At 35.8% G+C, this 17,665-nt stretch overlaps 1 protein-coding gene across 1 annotated transcript; it reads right to left on the bottom strand.

Annotated features, from left to right (window-relative positions):
- Positions 1-8: 8 nt before the first annotated feature.
- Positions 9-17,176, bottom strand: LOC127158432 (Fc receptor-like protein 5; the record flags this gene model as incomplete). The annotated part of the gene is made up of 6 exons (XM_051101570.1): positions 17,140-17,176; positions 15,146-15,487; positions 14,403-14,666; positions 755-1,030; positions 369-653; positions 9-278 (listed from the first exon to the last, which is right to left on the bottom strand). Coding segments are annotated over exons 1-6 (1,474 nt in total), but the record flags the coding sequence as incomplete, so codon positions are not given.
- Positions 17,177-17,665: the final 489 nt, after the last annotated feature.

Genomic DNA, 17,665 nt, shown 5'->3' on the forward strand with positions numbered 1-17,665 from the left:
AGTGATCCACAGTGGCTGTGTGTTACTGTACTTTGTGTAATAGGCCGGTCGTCCTCTCTCTGCTCTGCACGTATAAACTCCTGTGTGCTGTAGAGCAGCAGGACTGAGAGTGTAAGAGCCTCCAGCTCCTCTGCTGCTGTCTGACAGATGATCATCATCTCTGAACCAGCTGAACGTCCAGCCTGTAGAGGAGCCTGTAACCTCACAGATCAGAGTCACTGAGTCTCCTTCAGTCAGCCACGGCTGTGGAGACACTCGCACTGCTGCCTGAGCTTCAGCTGAACAAAACATGAGGAGTTATAGAGCCACAGAGAAACTGAGAGAGAAGCTGTTCACACTGATAATAATGAACAAACACACAAACTTACCTGATACATTCAGTGTAACAGCATCACTGCGCTGAGAGCATTGTGTGTTTTTTTGTCCTGTACAGGTGTATTTACCGCTGTGAATGTGATCAACACTGCTGATGTTCCACTCTTGTGTTGAGATTCGGCTGACAGAGTTTTTATGTTGGTAGTTTGTTCCCTCTATTTCCCATCTGTACGTCCACTCAGTGTCTCCTCCCCATTTTATATCACATCTGAGAGTGACTGTTTCTCCTCTGAACACTCGTTCATCAGGTCGTACCGTCACCACAGCTTTAGGACTCACTGTACAAACACAGATTATTGCATTTATTTTTGGGTTTTGTAAGTTCTGTAGATATTGTCTGTGATCTGTATGTTGTGTCACATACTATGTTCTCTCTCACCTGTAACATTTACCCACAGTGCATCACTGTATTGTGTGTAGTAGACTGGTGTCCCTCTTCCAGCTCTACACCAGTACTGGCCTCCATCAGACACTGAATCAATCTTCACTCTGTAGGAGTTTGTTTCTGTCTTCTTTGTCTCAGAGTTCGATGTGTGTTTGTACCAGTAAAAGTCCCATCCAGTGGACGGATCCATGCGACAGGTCAAAGTCACTGTGTTTCCTGTCAGTGCAGCTCCTGCAGGATCTGATGTGAGTTCAGGCTTTGGCTTTAGACCTGCAGGAGAACAAGAACAGGTTTACCTGTGTATTTGTGTGCATCAGCACATTCTATGATCAGCGTCATTTCCCTAAAAAGGAGAGTTTGATCAGGAGAAAAAAAAATGCACATGGCACAACATTATGACAGAGCAAATATTGTAGAGGTTGGTTACATTAAACTGCAGGTTGTGTGTACATCATATGCATGAAATACTTAAGCAGTGATAGTTGCTACTGAGTTTTAATACACAGTTCTGCATTCAAACAGAATAAAGACTAAAAATGAATTGCTTCAGTCATTTATAAGCACAGATGTGGCTGATACAGAAGAGTATGTGAAAAGTGTTAAGACAGTTATTGATTTTAAATGAGCTGATTGTGATCAGTATATGAACACTAATTAAATATTGATATAAACCACATCATTGTATTGTGATTAATTTTCTTTGAGTGCTGAATTTAATTTGCAATATGATGAGGCCATGTGACAATGGAGCCACTACAGTTTGAATCATTTATTGTTGCATAATGTGATCAGTTTCATGTACTAATAACAGGTAGTAGGCAGAATAGAGTTTATACTGAATTATTTTCATTTAGCAAGTTAGTATGTTGAACAAAACCACAGTCTCTAAATTATATATGTGGTCATAGAGTGAGTTATTCGCAATTTCGTACAAAATAAAAGCATTTAAAAGCAAACTTCCTGATTAAACATTCAAGCATATTAGTGTGAGAAACCATGCAGATTTTTTATAATTTTTATTTCATATTGTGAAAATTACTCATAAAAAATGATTTTTTTCACTCAAAAAACGAGGTACCTTCTCTCAGAAAAATGAGGCCTACGATTAATCAGATGCAAATAAAAACACAAAACCAGTCCTAAATGAAAGAAAACAAGTTGGCGAAAAGAATGAATCTAATCTTTAGTGATAATATAGCATAATGACAGATTTATGAGCAGTTGTTTGGAGTCCGGTCATTTTTGACCGGGAACACCACAAGTGTGACTAAGTGAAATAAAAGCCACAAAAAATTACGAAAATCCGAAAAAAAATTCTGAGATGTACAATAGAAGTCCAATACGATAATGTTATTTATTTCTGGGAAAAAGAAAATCTTTTCCGGGTCAATTTGACCCGAACACAACCAGAGGGTTAAGCACATGAAGTTACAAGAAGGTAAACACACATAACGTGTTACAACGTGTCTTCGCATGTAGATATCGCGTTAGAAAGACGATCGGTTACTCACACTTCCGACCAAACGCCTATGGTACGTGTTAACAACGTGTAAGCACATGTAGGAACGTGTTGCCTAAAATTTTGTAAAAACCATTTTTGGCTTATTATTAGAACCGATTTAATAATTAATAATTTTATGACAAAGAACCGCACAGATGCAGCTATTATAATAATCTATTGATAAACACACACCTTGTCCTCTGTTTCTCACTCTGCACACTATTGACGCGGTCTGCGGATTGAAAAAAGAAGAACGCGCTGAAACACAGGAGGAGCCGATCGAAGTTTGCCGAAACTTTCTAGTGAAATTTAAAGGGGACTGAGGCGATCACGAATTTGTGTAGAATTTATTGAATCAACAAATTGAATCAACGTTGAAAACGCGACGTTGTTTCACCGTCTTACCTTTCAACGACAGTGAATACACAACTGTGCGTTCAATTAGAACCAGTTTGCATTTAGATCAACACTGGACACACATAAAAGTTAAAAAATCAAATGACTAACAGCAATGGATTTACTATAAACTTCAATAAACGAACACATGATCAATATTGTAGAATTTATTTTTAAAAACCTGTAGAAGAAGAACCCAAACATAATACAAATACATTAATGCTGCTCACATATAATTGTAGCCCAGTTTGTGATGAATACAGATTATAAAAAAAAAAAAAATACTATTTAAAATGTTTTCTATTTGAATATATTTTAAAATGTAATTTAATCCTGGGATGTCAAAGCAGATTTTTTTTCATCAGTACTTATGATCCTACGGAAATTCAGGGTGGGAGGAAAAATATTTTTCAGATTTTTTTGCGTTCTCTCGCAAAACCAGTTGAGTTCGGACAAACACTATCTGTTTACTTTACAGCTTGTAGTGGTTTCTACATTGCACGTTCGCAATTGAGCGACTCACAGAGTTTGATTCTGAACTTGGACTCATGTAGGCTATTATATAAATACATTAAGGCACGATTTTGGGACATTCTAAAATGTAAAACACTGTAGGACCAAATTCAGTACACACCTTATTTACCAGAATAGCTCAGTATATAAACGTAACCCGCTAAATTGCACGTTAATCGTATCCCCCAGAAAGAAAACTTAACGGGATAATAGAGTATAAAAGGCTGAACTCGGTATACAGTTTGTTATACATTTGAAATGTAGGAAAGCAGGTGCCCCGAATATGAACAGAAAGCTCTAAATTGCATGTTAAGCCTTTTCCTCCCATAAATTATGTAATTATTACAAATATATCCAATGTAGCTTAATATAAGAAGACAATGATATAAAAAGCCAACATGTTATGTTTTATTAAAAATAGGCAATTAACGCAGTAATCCATTAAACCAGTGGTTCTGAAACGTTCCAGTAGGTGGCAGCATGTCACTGTCTTAATGAGCAAGGCGTCTCGTCATTCATTCATTCAATAACTAAGCAAATGGTTGTAGTTATGAATAGGTTATTAATCACGGACTCTCCGAATGGTTCAAAGCTGCAGGTTAATTCAGAAACGAAACACCGCCGTTGCTTGGAGAGCATACCATTTTTGTTGAACTGCTATATAAAATAAATGTTTCATTTGCAGTCGTTTGGATATTGCATTCTGCTATTTTAAACATGCACAGGGTATTTTTCTGTATGGAAGACAGTTTTTATATTATATATATATATATATATATTACAGTTTTTATATTTCAGCTATTTGATCGCGCCGGTGCCTCGCAGCCTGTTCATTATTAAAATAATACACAGAATCACCCAAACAGATACAAACTTACACTAGTCAGTTTAAATATTATGTATTATTCTGTGCCGTACAGTTTGAGCACCGGTCCAATCCACTGCGGCACTGGAACGTACAAAACCCGGTTAATTTAATGGTTTAGCTGCAGATACATTGTGAATATGGAAACATTTGGATTTGTGCTGAAGGAGAGCGATACGTGAGCCCATACTTTCAGTTTCGCTTTAAATTATTTATTTTAGTTTATTTATAGCTAAAAAAAAAAAAGCTTATACCTATTATTATATACTGCATTATATTATATTTATTCGTTAAAAAATGAATAAGTTATAGTTTTTTGGTTTTGGTTTTTGGTCTGTTCTGAATACAGTTAAATTTAAAGGATTTGCTGTGGAGTGCTAGGCTGTGTGTGTTTATAATGTTGGTATTATAACACGCTGTAGGCCTGCTAGTAGTATTATTTCTGAATAAAATGGGACTAACAGGCTACGTGACTTATTTGTTTTATTTTTCCTTTCAAAAATTTATTATTATTTTTAAACAAACAGTAAACAAATTAACCATGGTTACTATACTTAAACCATTGTAACTACAAATACCGTCTTAATTCCTCCATTAGCTTCCCTTAAGCGTTTTCTGTATCCTAAAGGTTTTCTGTGAGGAGAAAAGACATTAGCAAGTTGCATTTATGACTATCTGTTTTTTTTTTGAGAGTAATGCTATTAATATTACATTTTTTATTAGTATGAATAGCATTTATTAATACCGATTGGTCCTCCGCTGTCACTGTTTTATTACATTAATCCACATTAAGCGTTTTAGAATGTTCCAAAATCGTGCCTTAAACTATAAGCAATTAAATGACTGTATTTCTATAATAGGCCACTTGAGTTCAAGTATAAAACTCTTAAGAACCGCTCCGTTGTGAACATACTGAGCTGAGTAAACAGGAAGTGTTTGTCCGAACTCTACCAGTTTTGCGAGGGAACGCAAACAATTCTGAAAAATATTTTTCCTCCCACCCTAAATTTTTTTTCTCTCACTCTGATTTTTTTCACCACCATGTCCCTTAAGGGGCTCCGTATGATCCAGTCACATGATCCTTCAGAAATCATTCTAATATTGTGATTTGCTGCTCGAAAACTCAGTAAAATTCTTTGATGAATTAAAAGTAGAACATTTATCTGATATAGAAACATTTTGTAACATGTCTGTTTCATCACATCTCATCTTTTCATCAATTTAAAGCATCCTTGCTAAATAAATTTATTTTATTTCTATCATTATTGTCTCAAAATAGACTACAAGCTTTTGAATAGTATAGTGTATAATGTTACAAAAGTTTTTTTTTTATTTTAAAGGTGCAGTGTGTAATATTTAGCGGCATCTAGCGGTGACGATTCGAATTTCAACCAACGGCTCAGGCCCCCGCTCACCCCGCCCTTTCGAAACGCATACAGAAGCTACGGAAGCTGACACAGGACAAAAATGTCAAAGAATTATATTTACTTAATTATTCAGTAAACCAATATGTTATTGCGAATATTATTGTTACTCATTGGTCATTGTCTCAGGTTTATTCGCTGAATTTAGTTAGATTTTTTGTATGACAGTTAGTAGGGTTGGGCGATGTCTACCAAATTGGCATCGGACGAAGTCTACAGTGAAACATCATGATGAAAAGTGAAAGTGAAATGCGATCGTGCATACGAAATCAGTTTCAATGCCATGCACATTACTAGCGGCCCCATAATGCCCGCAATTTATATACAGTAATTACTTAACGATATAACTGCGAGAGAAAGTGATTATATATATATATATATATATATATATATATATATATATATATATATATATATTCCATCTTGTTTATTGCCTTTAAAACACAACTTTCTTTCCGAACACGGCCCAGCTGGCATTTTAACGTGGAGTCAGCGTTGAATCAACATCAGGTGTCAGTGTTGGATAACCGTTGGATTTTGTTTAGATTTGTTCAGAAAGCGCTTTTATCACGACTCAACGTTTAATTCAGAGTTGATCTTTCAATGTTGTATCATTATTCGTGTATCAACACTTTTTCAACAGTTAATTGATCAGCATTGTTTGGATGTTGGAACGTTATTTTTCTACTGATATATTTCAACAAAATGTTTAAAAGTCATGGTTGTAAAAATAATGTTGATTTGATGTACAACTCAAATTTTATTTATATTTCTATGTTGAATCCATAGTTAGTTAACAACACAATTTCAACCATTTGGTATTCAACGTTGTTTTGACGTTGAATTAATGTTTTTTCATAAACTGACATTATTTCAACCACATTTAAACGTTTAAGGTCGGTCGAACGCCAGCTTGGGATGCGGTGGCTTGCGGGAGGGGAAAGGGAGGAGGGGGTGCGATGGGAGTACAAGTAGAACAACGTACTGACGAAACGCGCTCTGTAGAAGTTTGTCCGTTCAGGGCTACTATAGAAACATGGCGGCACTAAATGGCGACTTCCATGTAAGGGGACCCGCGGTGTATGTAGATATAAATTGCTCGTTCTAAGGTTATAAAATCATAACGGCTTATTACGTAAAGTCTTTACACACCTCTGAAAACATAGTTTTGTATGTTATCTTGCATTTCTGCCAATAAATTCTCCTAAATATTACACACTGCACCTTTAAGTAAATGCTGATCTTTGGATCTTTCTATTCATCAAATAATCCTAAAAAATGTACTCAACTGTTTAAATATTGATAATGATAATCATAATAATAATAATAATAAATGTTTTTTGAACTGCTAATCAGCATATTATAATGATTTCTGAAGGATCATGTGACACTGCATGACTGGAGTAATGATGCTGAAAATGTAGCTTTGATCACAGGAATTACAGTTTAAAATATATTCGAATAGAAAGCAGTTATTTTAAAAAGTACAAATATATTTAACAATATTACTGCTTTTGCTGTATTTTAGATCAAATAAATGTAGGCTTGGTGAGCAGAAAAAAAACTTACTGTTCAAAAACTTTTGACTGGTAGTGTATGTTTTTAAGATACTGAAAAAAAACACAAATGTCAGGGTATGTCAAAACTTCTCAAAATCCCCTTAGACCCCAGAGAGTTAAAGACTCTTGTATGTTGTGCAATAACATATATATTTTGTGAATTTATACTTGCAAAAGAAACCTTTTTTTACTGAAACCACTTGATCTTTTATTTTGTTGGATAACTATAGTTTTGTGAAACTAGGTTTACAAATGTGTCTCATTACAAGAGATGTGTGCAGTGGAAATAGAACAGTTTGAGAATGGAACCTGCAACAGAAACCAAGTTGGTGGTGAAGGGGTACAACAGCAGTCACCTTGAAATTCTTTATGCAGGAAAAACCCTGCCTTAAATGAAATGCATGTAATATTTTAAGTAGAATTGTTTCTTGAAAAATCCTTGAAAGTATCTCAGCTCTAGGTCCTTTCTGATGCCGTCCCCTCCTCTCTCTCTCACTTGTGCACTCTCTGTACTGACCTGTATAAACAAAAACACCAAAAATAAACTCATAAAACATCAACTTTGATACTGTGAAATATCTTTAACTGAAAACACTGAATACAAAAATCACATAGAACATTTTCACTTTACAGCTCAATAATGGCAGATAAACAGCAGATAAGCAATTCCTTACCAAACTGCCAATAATAAGCTGGATCCTTAATGACTCTACAAGGGGAAAGAATAAATGGTTTACTGAAAAGTTCTTAAAAAGCTGTATTTCTTTTTATACCATTCCTTTAAAAAAATCTTAATTCATTTAAATTATAAAGACATTTGCCACTATATGATATTCAGAAAACAAAAACATAATATGTCATCTTTGAGACTGTTATTATACGATTAAAATGTAAACATCCATAGCATTCACATGTGAATCTGTGAAAGACAGACATTAACATTAATACCAGCAACACATAACATCAGATGAGCCAATATCGCTAGTGTGCAATGCTAATTGCGATTAGCATCTAACTTTTAAGGTCTGTGATAAAGCAGTACACATATGCACGCACACACATACACATTTCACTTCTGCAGGATACAGTTTACCCATTTGTAAACTCTTGTACTATTTTTGAAAGGTAATAATAAACATTTATTTTCTTACCTGATTTAGCAAGTACTGTATGTTTGCAGGACCTCGCAGATCACATCTACTTCCTCCCTGTTGCGGTTTTTGTTCTCCGCGTTGACAGTTCACAACTCAGATTCGCTCAGAATAAAAATGTAACATGCAAACATAAAATAATTCGACGGACCAAATAATTTCAGTGAGCAGCAGCTCCCACACAGTCTATGAGCAGCTCACAGCCGCACTCACAAAGATGTAAGGGCCCTATTTTCAAACTAGAAAAAGCGCGCACAGTTTCACTGGCCAGTGATGACAGCGACATTAACCAATCATGATCAAAGCAGTAAGGTAAAACAACCATTCGGAATTGTTTCAGCATTGTAGCAAAATGTATTTAATTTTATTGTTGTTAATTTAACATGTACATTTATATTTTAGAATAGGTTTCATGAAATAATAATGATTATAATAATTTAAAAGGCAGAAATATTGAAGACATGATTTAACATACAGATCTTATAGCAGCATAGCAGATCATTTAGCATTAAACGTTATTTCTTTGTTATTGTATTATTATTATTATTAATATTATTATTATTTAAGTTAAACACTTGCTTTTGAAGGTATACAAGCTCATTTCAGCATTTTTAAACCTATTTCAACCATTTTACATTTTAAGGTATGGTTTCACTAAAACATCAACTGATGTTACTTCAACCATATTTTAATGTTGAATTTCGGTCTTGTGTTGACTGGGCTTCAACCGTTTACCATTCAACGTAATATCAACATTGTTTTAACGTTGAAACAACAACTGACCTTACTTCAACCATATTTCAGTGTTGAATTTCAGTCATAAGTTGACTGGGCTTCAACCATTTAGCATTCAACGTAATATCAATGTTGTTTCAACGTTGAAACAACAACTGACCTTATTTCAACCAAATTTCAACGTTGAAGGTCGGTCATGTGCCGGCTGGTCGGACTTGAGGATGTTAAAATAAACCCAAAACACACATGATTGTTGTCATGCGGTGAATCTGGCCAATCGTGAAACAGCCATGTGGTCATCAGAGCTCCTACAGCCGCTCTGAACAAACTGTGCTGGCTGAGTCAGTCGGCTGCTGTCGAATCGCTATCACGGTACTCTGATGCCACACATGACAGTCACGAGGCGTCGGCGTCGTCTCAAGTCGGACAAAATTTCTAACCGGCATGCACTGCTTCAAGTCAGATTTTGATCAAGCTGCACAGCGCTGCGTTAAGTCGAACACACCTATTGACTCTATGCACGGTCACTTCCACGTTTGGTCACAGTCCGCTCAGTTACATCCGGTGCAGCACCGGAAGCCGTTTTCGCTAGGATGACATACTACACTTGCTGTTAAGAAGAGCTTCCCTGGATAACTGTAAATGACGTTAATCGTATCGTGAGGCAATCAGCTTAACAGTAAAAAGAGAAGGGCTTCAAATTATATATTTCGAGTTACATCGACAATTGAGGGTGAGTATTCTCATGCTATAATGTTATACGAATATCCATGCTAGCCATCTCTGTTTCTCACAGTTTATATATGTCTTTGCATTATTCATAAAGGCAGTTGTTGCCTCGTTTCTGAATGAATCAGCTGTTTGAAGGAATCTGTTGAACTCACGTATTCAAACAGTCATTTGCTGCCACCTACTGGTTTGGGTTCAATTTATTTTCATTTCATTGCCTACAGGTGTAGAAAACACAAACTAACAAACAAAAAAACAAACAAACATAAATAAATAAAAAAGAAAAAAAAAAACAATCGTTTAATATTGTATTTACACAACATCACTGTACAGGAAATGTTTAACACTGTATCAAAGTTATTTATATTTACATATTTACATTTCTGCATTATAAATGTTCAGTTATATTTATATGTTTACTTTACTGCAGTACAAATGTTTAAAATTATTTATATATTTACATGTTTACAGTACTGCAGTGCAAAAGTTCAACTTTATTTATATTTACATGTTTACAGTACTATACTGAAATTGTTCAATGTCTATTATATTTAAAAGTTTACATTCCTGCAGTGCAGGCAACATTGTATAAAATATACATGTTTATATTATTTATTACGAAAATAAATCTAAAATCATCAATCTCCAACAAATGTTATCTTGTCTTTAATCCTTTGCCCAAGCTTTCACTAACGGGCCATTCTGGCAATTACTATAATGTATAACTATATAATACTATATTGTATTACTTAAATTATAAATCACTGTCAAATTAATCTTATGAAATGGTTTTTCCGCTAGTGGAAGTAAATAGGCTGACGGAGATTCTACCGGAAACACGTCAGCAGCGTTCGTGCATAGAGTCTATTAGGAGTTCTACAAGGACATGAACATTTTTTACACGTTGGAATCTCGTAATTACGGGAATTCCGATATGGCGTGAATGTACCTTAGATCTTATTTTTTCCCCCTCCCAATAGTGATTAATAAGCCTCTTGTTACCCAGTGTATGTTAATCCCAGTCTTTTTCTGTGTTTTTGTCTGGTGTTGTCCTTTATGAATGTCTTGTCTGTGTTGTGTTCAGTGCAGTCTTGCCCTCTTTATGCTTTGTCTGGATTTATTTTGTTTTTGCCTTTGTCTTTGTTGTCTGGATTTACTTTTGATTATGTGTTGTTAATAAATGATCCTCCTCTCCCTCGAAACACCCCACCTTGAGTTATAACATCTTTTTCTGGTCTCATATAATGTTCTGGGAGTGAGAATCATATTTTACTGCAGAGATGCATTTCTGTGAGTCGTTCTGTTAAAGCTTGTGATAGATGACAGTGGAAAAAAAAAAAAACAAACAAACAAACAAAAAAAAACGGAAACATTTTCATATCAGATATGTAGGCAAGGTCAAAAACACTTTTTTTTTTTTTTTTTTCTCCAAAAATAGATTTAATTTTACCCCATTTCTAAATGATTCATAAATGACTCGTGCGAAGCAGTTCGAAGAATCAGTCTCTCTAAACCCCTCCTTTCCGTGAGCCCTCACTGCTGTGATTGGTCAGATGGCGCAGTCCTTTATGATTGGTCTACCACGTACAGCGTGTCGGAGAACGAAAGGCCCATTGCCATAACTGACTGACAGCCCTGGTCAATACATAGAAAAGATGGCATCGATTTTACCATAACAATTCCAGCCAGAGTCTGATGATGAAACGGCTGAAGTGGCTGATCGACAAGTTAACACGGTCTACCGTGAAAAGTGCTCGCAATTTGCTTATGTAAGCAAACCGGGCACACCTCTATGTTGTAAACTTCAACATTGTATAATGCATTAAGGCAGCTTTCACACCGAACGCAGAAAGCGCTGCTCTGACCGCTGGGTTCAATGCAGCCCTTCAGAGCAGAGCAAAAGTTCATTTGAACAACTCATTTGAACTTTGTCTGCGGCGTGCACGCTCCGCTGCGCGTCCGCTTTGGTCGAGGCAGAAACAAGCCGTCCCCGCAGGGCGGAAGAAATTGAAACGAATGGGTTTCATAGCACAGCGCTTTCCGCATTTGGTGTGAAAGCCGCTTCGTGCACCATCCTTTATCATTACTCCAACTAATGAGACAGACAGACAGTCAAGCTGCATCAATCACAAATTGTCAGACTACAGTGGGTCCACAGCTGAACAACAGAACTACAAAAAAAACGTGATTTAGCCGGTTAGCATGACATGTGCAGGGTTGTTACAGAACACAACATACACAACTACTTATTTTGAACGATCGCTAGAAAATACAATCTTTGTAGATTCATCATCTTTTGGAAGTGAATATAAAACAATTTTACTCACAGCGTATGATACAGTGTCTTCTGTATAATGTACGTGTAAATGTCCATGTGACGTAAACCACAGGGAAATTTATGGGCGGGCAAGTTGTTCGCGACGTAGAACGTGGGTGGACATTATGCAAATGTGTTACTTCGTGACATGTGGCCGTAACAGAAAAAGATTCGAAATCCTGACGACTCGTTTAGGCAAATGTGAGCCGACTCTTTTTTTTGATAGACAATAACTTTATTTATCGTGCACTGTCGGCTTCACAACTTTGCAGATAGTATATGTTCACATACAGCTACATGAAACACTACATGAAAGAGCATATTTGAAAAGGCATAATAGGGGCACTTTAAGTTTTGTTTTTTTTTTTTTCTCGATTGTTTTAATTTTTACATTTTTTTACTTATTACTTAAATAAACTATATATAAAAATGTGGGATTCAGTTGCTTCAAGCAATGCAAAAAAATAGCTTTGCTTCAAAGCTATTCAAACCATCATTCAGCGTAAACTGATAATCGTATTTAATAATCACAATTACAATTTCAAGGTAATAATCGACAATTATGATTTTTGTCATAATCATGCAGCCCTACTGTGCATTTGTTTAAACTGGCTTTCACTTCAATTTAAAAAATAAATAAATAAAAAAAAAATAAATAAAAAAAAAAAACATTTTGGATTTTCAATCAACTACACTCTTAAAAATAAAGGTGCTTCATGATGCCATAGAAGAACCTTTTTTGTTTAAATGGTTCCATGAAGAACATTTAACATCTGAAGAACCTTTCTGTTTCACAAAAGGTTTTGTGCCAAAAGAAGGTTCTTCAGATTATAAAAAGGTAAGAAAGAGATGGTTCTTTAAAGAACCGTTGACTGAATCGTTCTTTGTGCAATGGTTCTATGGCATCACTGTGAAGAACCTTTTCACCGTGAGACTCAATCACACACTTCAGATTGACTGTCTCTCCAGTGAATACAGGACTGTCTGGTGTCACAGTCACTGCAATTGTGGGTAAATCTGTAAATAAATAATAAGATGGAGCTCTTTCAGTGAACTAGTCAGAAAACATGATCTGATAATCTGAGTTCCTGTTTTTGTGTAACACTGATGTTAAAGAGGAAAGATGTGGAGAGGAGAGTGATGGTCTCTGCTCTTTCTGATCAATCACTACCTTTAATGTGATTATGAGACTTACAGTGAATGTGTGTTATTTATTTATTTATTTTTTTAATTTATACATCTATTAATTAATAGTAAAAAATAGTGTTTTATGTTATGCCGAGGAATTTAGGAGGCTTACAGATTTGGTGTCCTCAAAACTCTTAAAACTAATAACTATGTGTCTATTAACTAATAACTAACTAATTACATTACTTAGTTACTTTTTATGGAAAGTAATATGTTACCTTTCTTTTGCATAACTTTTTTAAATCTGGGCAGGGCTTGCTTGTTGTTTTAACATAAGTTCTATTTTTTGGTAAAAGCCCTTTTGCACCAAAAGCCTTAGGCTGAAGGAAAACTAAATTCACGTCTGTACAGTTGAACGCAGTTTTTATAAGCAGAGGGTCTGTTCTTTATTTTGGTGTACTGTATGTTCAGATATTCATTCAACAAAAAGGCGCAGCCTCCAGAGAGCTTAAAGGCATCAAACGATTGATCACTCTCTCTCTCTTCACTCGCTTCTTCGTCTGAAAAATGTCCCAATTGCTGCCCATGTGGAGGAACCCACGGGGAGCCTGAGCCGGCACAGGGCGTGCCCGGCGGGACCGACAGGCCCCAACATACAGAGCTGTGGCTCTCAACCACAAAGAGCCAGACAGTTCCACTCAGCCCTGGAATTCATCTTCACGACTCGCCTCAGTCAGTCAGTGGTTCTTTAGAACCTAAGAAGATGAGCTAGAACTCTCCAGGACTTCTCTAAGCACACGCCAGGCCTTGCGGCCTTGTCTTTCCATTCCCCAGAGATCACAGGACTTCAGCTGGGTCCCTCTCAGCTCTTGGTTCTTCTTCAATTTTCACACTGGAAGAAACTCCCAGTCACCATCGAGTCAGAAGAGTTCATCACTCTTCGGACCCAGAAGAACGTGATTACGATTTCCAAACCACCACTGGTCCAACCATCAAGACTTTCACCCGAGACTGCATTTGGACACTTTTTCAATGACCAAGGCAATGGAGTGTTGATTCTGATTCTGCCTTGCAAATTAATGTCCCTTTACGATTCCGATTCGAGCTACATGCTCTAATGCAATGATACTTTAAGGAAGTTATTTTCTGTGGCCAAGAAAATATCATTTCTTAGAGTTGATATAAAAATTATACTGAATGTTCGCTGGGCGAATTAGTTGATGGAAAATTAATTCTGCTACAGTTACTACTGTCAGCCAATAATTAATTGTAATTATTTATACACATTTCCCTTTTGAGCTAAATCACGACAATGAACACTCACCTGATACAGTCAGTGTAACAGCAGCACTGATGTCTGATCTCTGTGAGTCTGATCTCTCTCCTCTACAGCTGTATTCACCACTATCAGACACAGATGTGATGGTGTAGACTCTCTCAGTGACGTGTCTGATGACTGAACCATCTTTAAACCAGCTGTATGTCCACTGAATGTTTCCTCCTCCCTGTATGTCACATGTGAGAGTGACTGTCTCTCCTCTGAACACACGCTGATCTGGCGTCACCTTCACTACAGGTTTTGGTTTCACTGTACAATACATATATGAGCAGATATTGATTGAAACTGTTATAAACTGTTATAAACTCAAAACCTCCTTATGAGAAAAAAACACTACATTAAATTAAAGATCTGGTTTGCTTTTAGTTTGTAATTGCACCAGAAATATTTGTACATTTTGGCGAAAACTAAATGAAACTTTGATATTCATATCCAATACATCTGTGCTTTTTTTTCCATACATCAACTGCAGACTGTAAAACATTTACATAATTTAAGAGTGTGAAAAGTGCTGAATTAATCTTGCAGTTTGCTGATGCCATGTGACAATTTGAAAAGTTTATTGTTACATAATTTTATCACTTTCCATTAAGAAATAAGCAAAATACAATATACTGAGCTGAATTTGGTAAGCAGTAAGACATTTATTCCCATTCTCAACAAAACCAGTTCAGACGACTGAATGTGTGACAGTAGAGTGAGTTTAGGAGGAATGAAATTCAACTCACCCGTTACAGTAAGAGAAACTTTAGAGCTTGATTGTGATGATTTTGGTCTTTCATTTCTCTGTCCTCTACACCAGTACTGATCCTGATCAGATGTAATTACTCCTTTGATAATGAAAGTGTCTCCTTTTACAGTGTAACGCTCAGACGTCTGTAACATTACACTGTCTGTGCCTTTGTACCACTCATATCTCCAGTCAGGTGTCCAGTCATATGTCCAGTCTTGTGTTTTGTAAATTCTCCATCTCCAGTTACTGTAAGACTCAATCACACATGTCAGACTGACTGTCTCTCCAGTGAATACAGGACTGTCTTGTGTCACAGTCAGTGTAGATGTGGGTAAATCTGTGAAGAAAAACAACAACAAAAAAAAAACATAAAGAGACTCAATCAGCACTTACAGTTAAAACAATAATGTTTTATAAATGTGTTACAAAACTATGTTGTTTATACATTATTTTAGCCTATGTCATCTTTAATAACTTGTATAACTTCTTGTGTTTTGTTTTTGTCCTGTCATTAGTTTTCTGATTTGAGTGTTTTTGAGGAGGCTCTGGCTCCGTCACGTCCTCAGACAAACACCTCTGACTCTCCATAGAAAGCAGAATGAAGCTCCTGGTGAAGGAGAGCTGAAGACCTCCAACTACAACCTCATATGAGGAGCAACTGAATCTCAATCAACTTCAACAGACTATCTGAAGACTTCATGAACTCATTTAACATCATTATCTGTAAGTCACCTCATTCTCTCTGACTTCAGTACAAAACTCATCTGTATTGAATTCTCTCACTCAAGTCATTTTAGTCATGAATATCACCTGTAACCACAGTGACTACAGTAAATATTAGTTAATAATATTGTGTAATGATTCACTCATGTCATGATTTGCTTCGATATGCAATACTGATCTCACAATATGATGCTCTCATGATACTTTAAACGAAACAAAAATAGAATTAAAATGCTAAGTTTCATTTTTAATTTCACATCTAAGGCATATGATAAACAGCCCATTGGGAACACAACGACATAAGACATTGATATTTGGTTCAGTTTCAGTTGTGACGTCGGGTGACCAAAATTCTCTGTCAATTCATCATCATCTAATGCAGGGATTGACAATGTCGGTCCTGGAGTGTCGATATCCTGCAGAGTTTAACTCCAACCCTGAAAACAACCCTCACCTGCCTGTAGCCCTAGTGATCCTGAACACCTTCATTAGTTTGTTCAGGTGTGTTTGATTAGAGTTGGAACTAAACTCTGCAGGTCATCGACACTCCAGGACCAACTTTGTCTATCCCTGATCTAATGTCAACACTAATTTGATGATCAATACTGAAATCAGCTGATGTTGATATTTTGTTGTTCTTAGGTTGTGGAACCAAAATCCAACGTTAAGTCAACGTCAAACTGATGTCAAATACTGATGTCACCCAATTTTTATTTTCAACCAAAATGCAACGTCTGTCTGACAACTGGTCCAACGTCAACCAGTTATATTGAAATCTGGTGCCTGCTAGGAGTTACTTAAAAAAACAAAACAAAAAAACCATCAGTAACAGACTTAACAGACTTTTTCTCCCTCAGAGGACAATTATAATGCTGGAATAGACTTATTCATGATTCTGCTTATACAAATACAGTTTTATATTAGAAACAAATGCTTTCATTCTGACTACATACATATCATTGTGTGTTATTAAATAATATATTTTACGTAATTCTTTCATAATAAGTTAATAAACATGGAAGCTCAAATGTGTGATCTTCTGTGTTCATTATGTTTTATGCACCATTTTTGATGCTAAATTAAATGTATTTAAATGTTTGGTTAATTTATAAAAGATACACACTGTCCATGATACTGTCATGATCATGGTCTTGTGTTTCCTGTTTTCTGTTTAAGGACTTTTATGCTGAAGTGTTTTTACTGTTACCATTGTTTCTTTGTTCACTTCCTGTATTTAGTTCCTGTTTCCCTTGTTGCCTTGCCTACCTTGTTTGTTTCCATAGTAACCCTCCTCTGTTACCATGGCTACTCTTTGTCTACACCTCTCTGTTCTTGTCTATATGATCTCCAGTGTTTCTCTTCTTTATCGTCTGCTCTTCTTTGAATGTATGAAAAATAATTCAGTGGCTTTGTAAATATCACAAACATAAAAACTTGTATTAACTTAATAAAATCTCTGAGTATCATTAAAGAGATTATTTGAGTTGGGCTTACCAAAATTAATAATTAAAAATCCCACAGTTTATTTTATCTCAAATTTACTTGTTCTGCTTTCGTATGTTTTAATAAAAAAATTAAGCATTTAACTAACAAATTATATTGTTCACATGTCCTTAATGTTTTTGGTACATTTAAATGAAAATATTTGAGAAAGTTGCAATAAAACTTGTCAGTTTTATAAACAGAAATTACTGCTTATTTTCTATCAATTTCTTTTGTATTTTGCATCAACTCAAGAAATTGAGTAAGTTTCGCGGCTATCGTGATCACGTGGACACAACGACCGCGGTCA

This window comes from Labeo rohita, unplaced genomic scaffold, assembly GCF_022985175.1.
Source record: "Labeo rohita strain BAU-BD-2019 unplaced genomic scaffold, IGBB_LRoh.1.0 scaffold_1500, whole genome shotgun sequence".
In the NCBI taxonomy this organism is placed as follows: domain Eukaryota; kingdom Metazoa; phylum Chordata; class Actinopteri; order Cypriniformes; family Cyprinidae; genus Labeo; species Labeo rohita.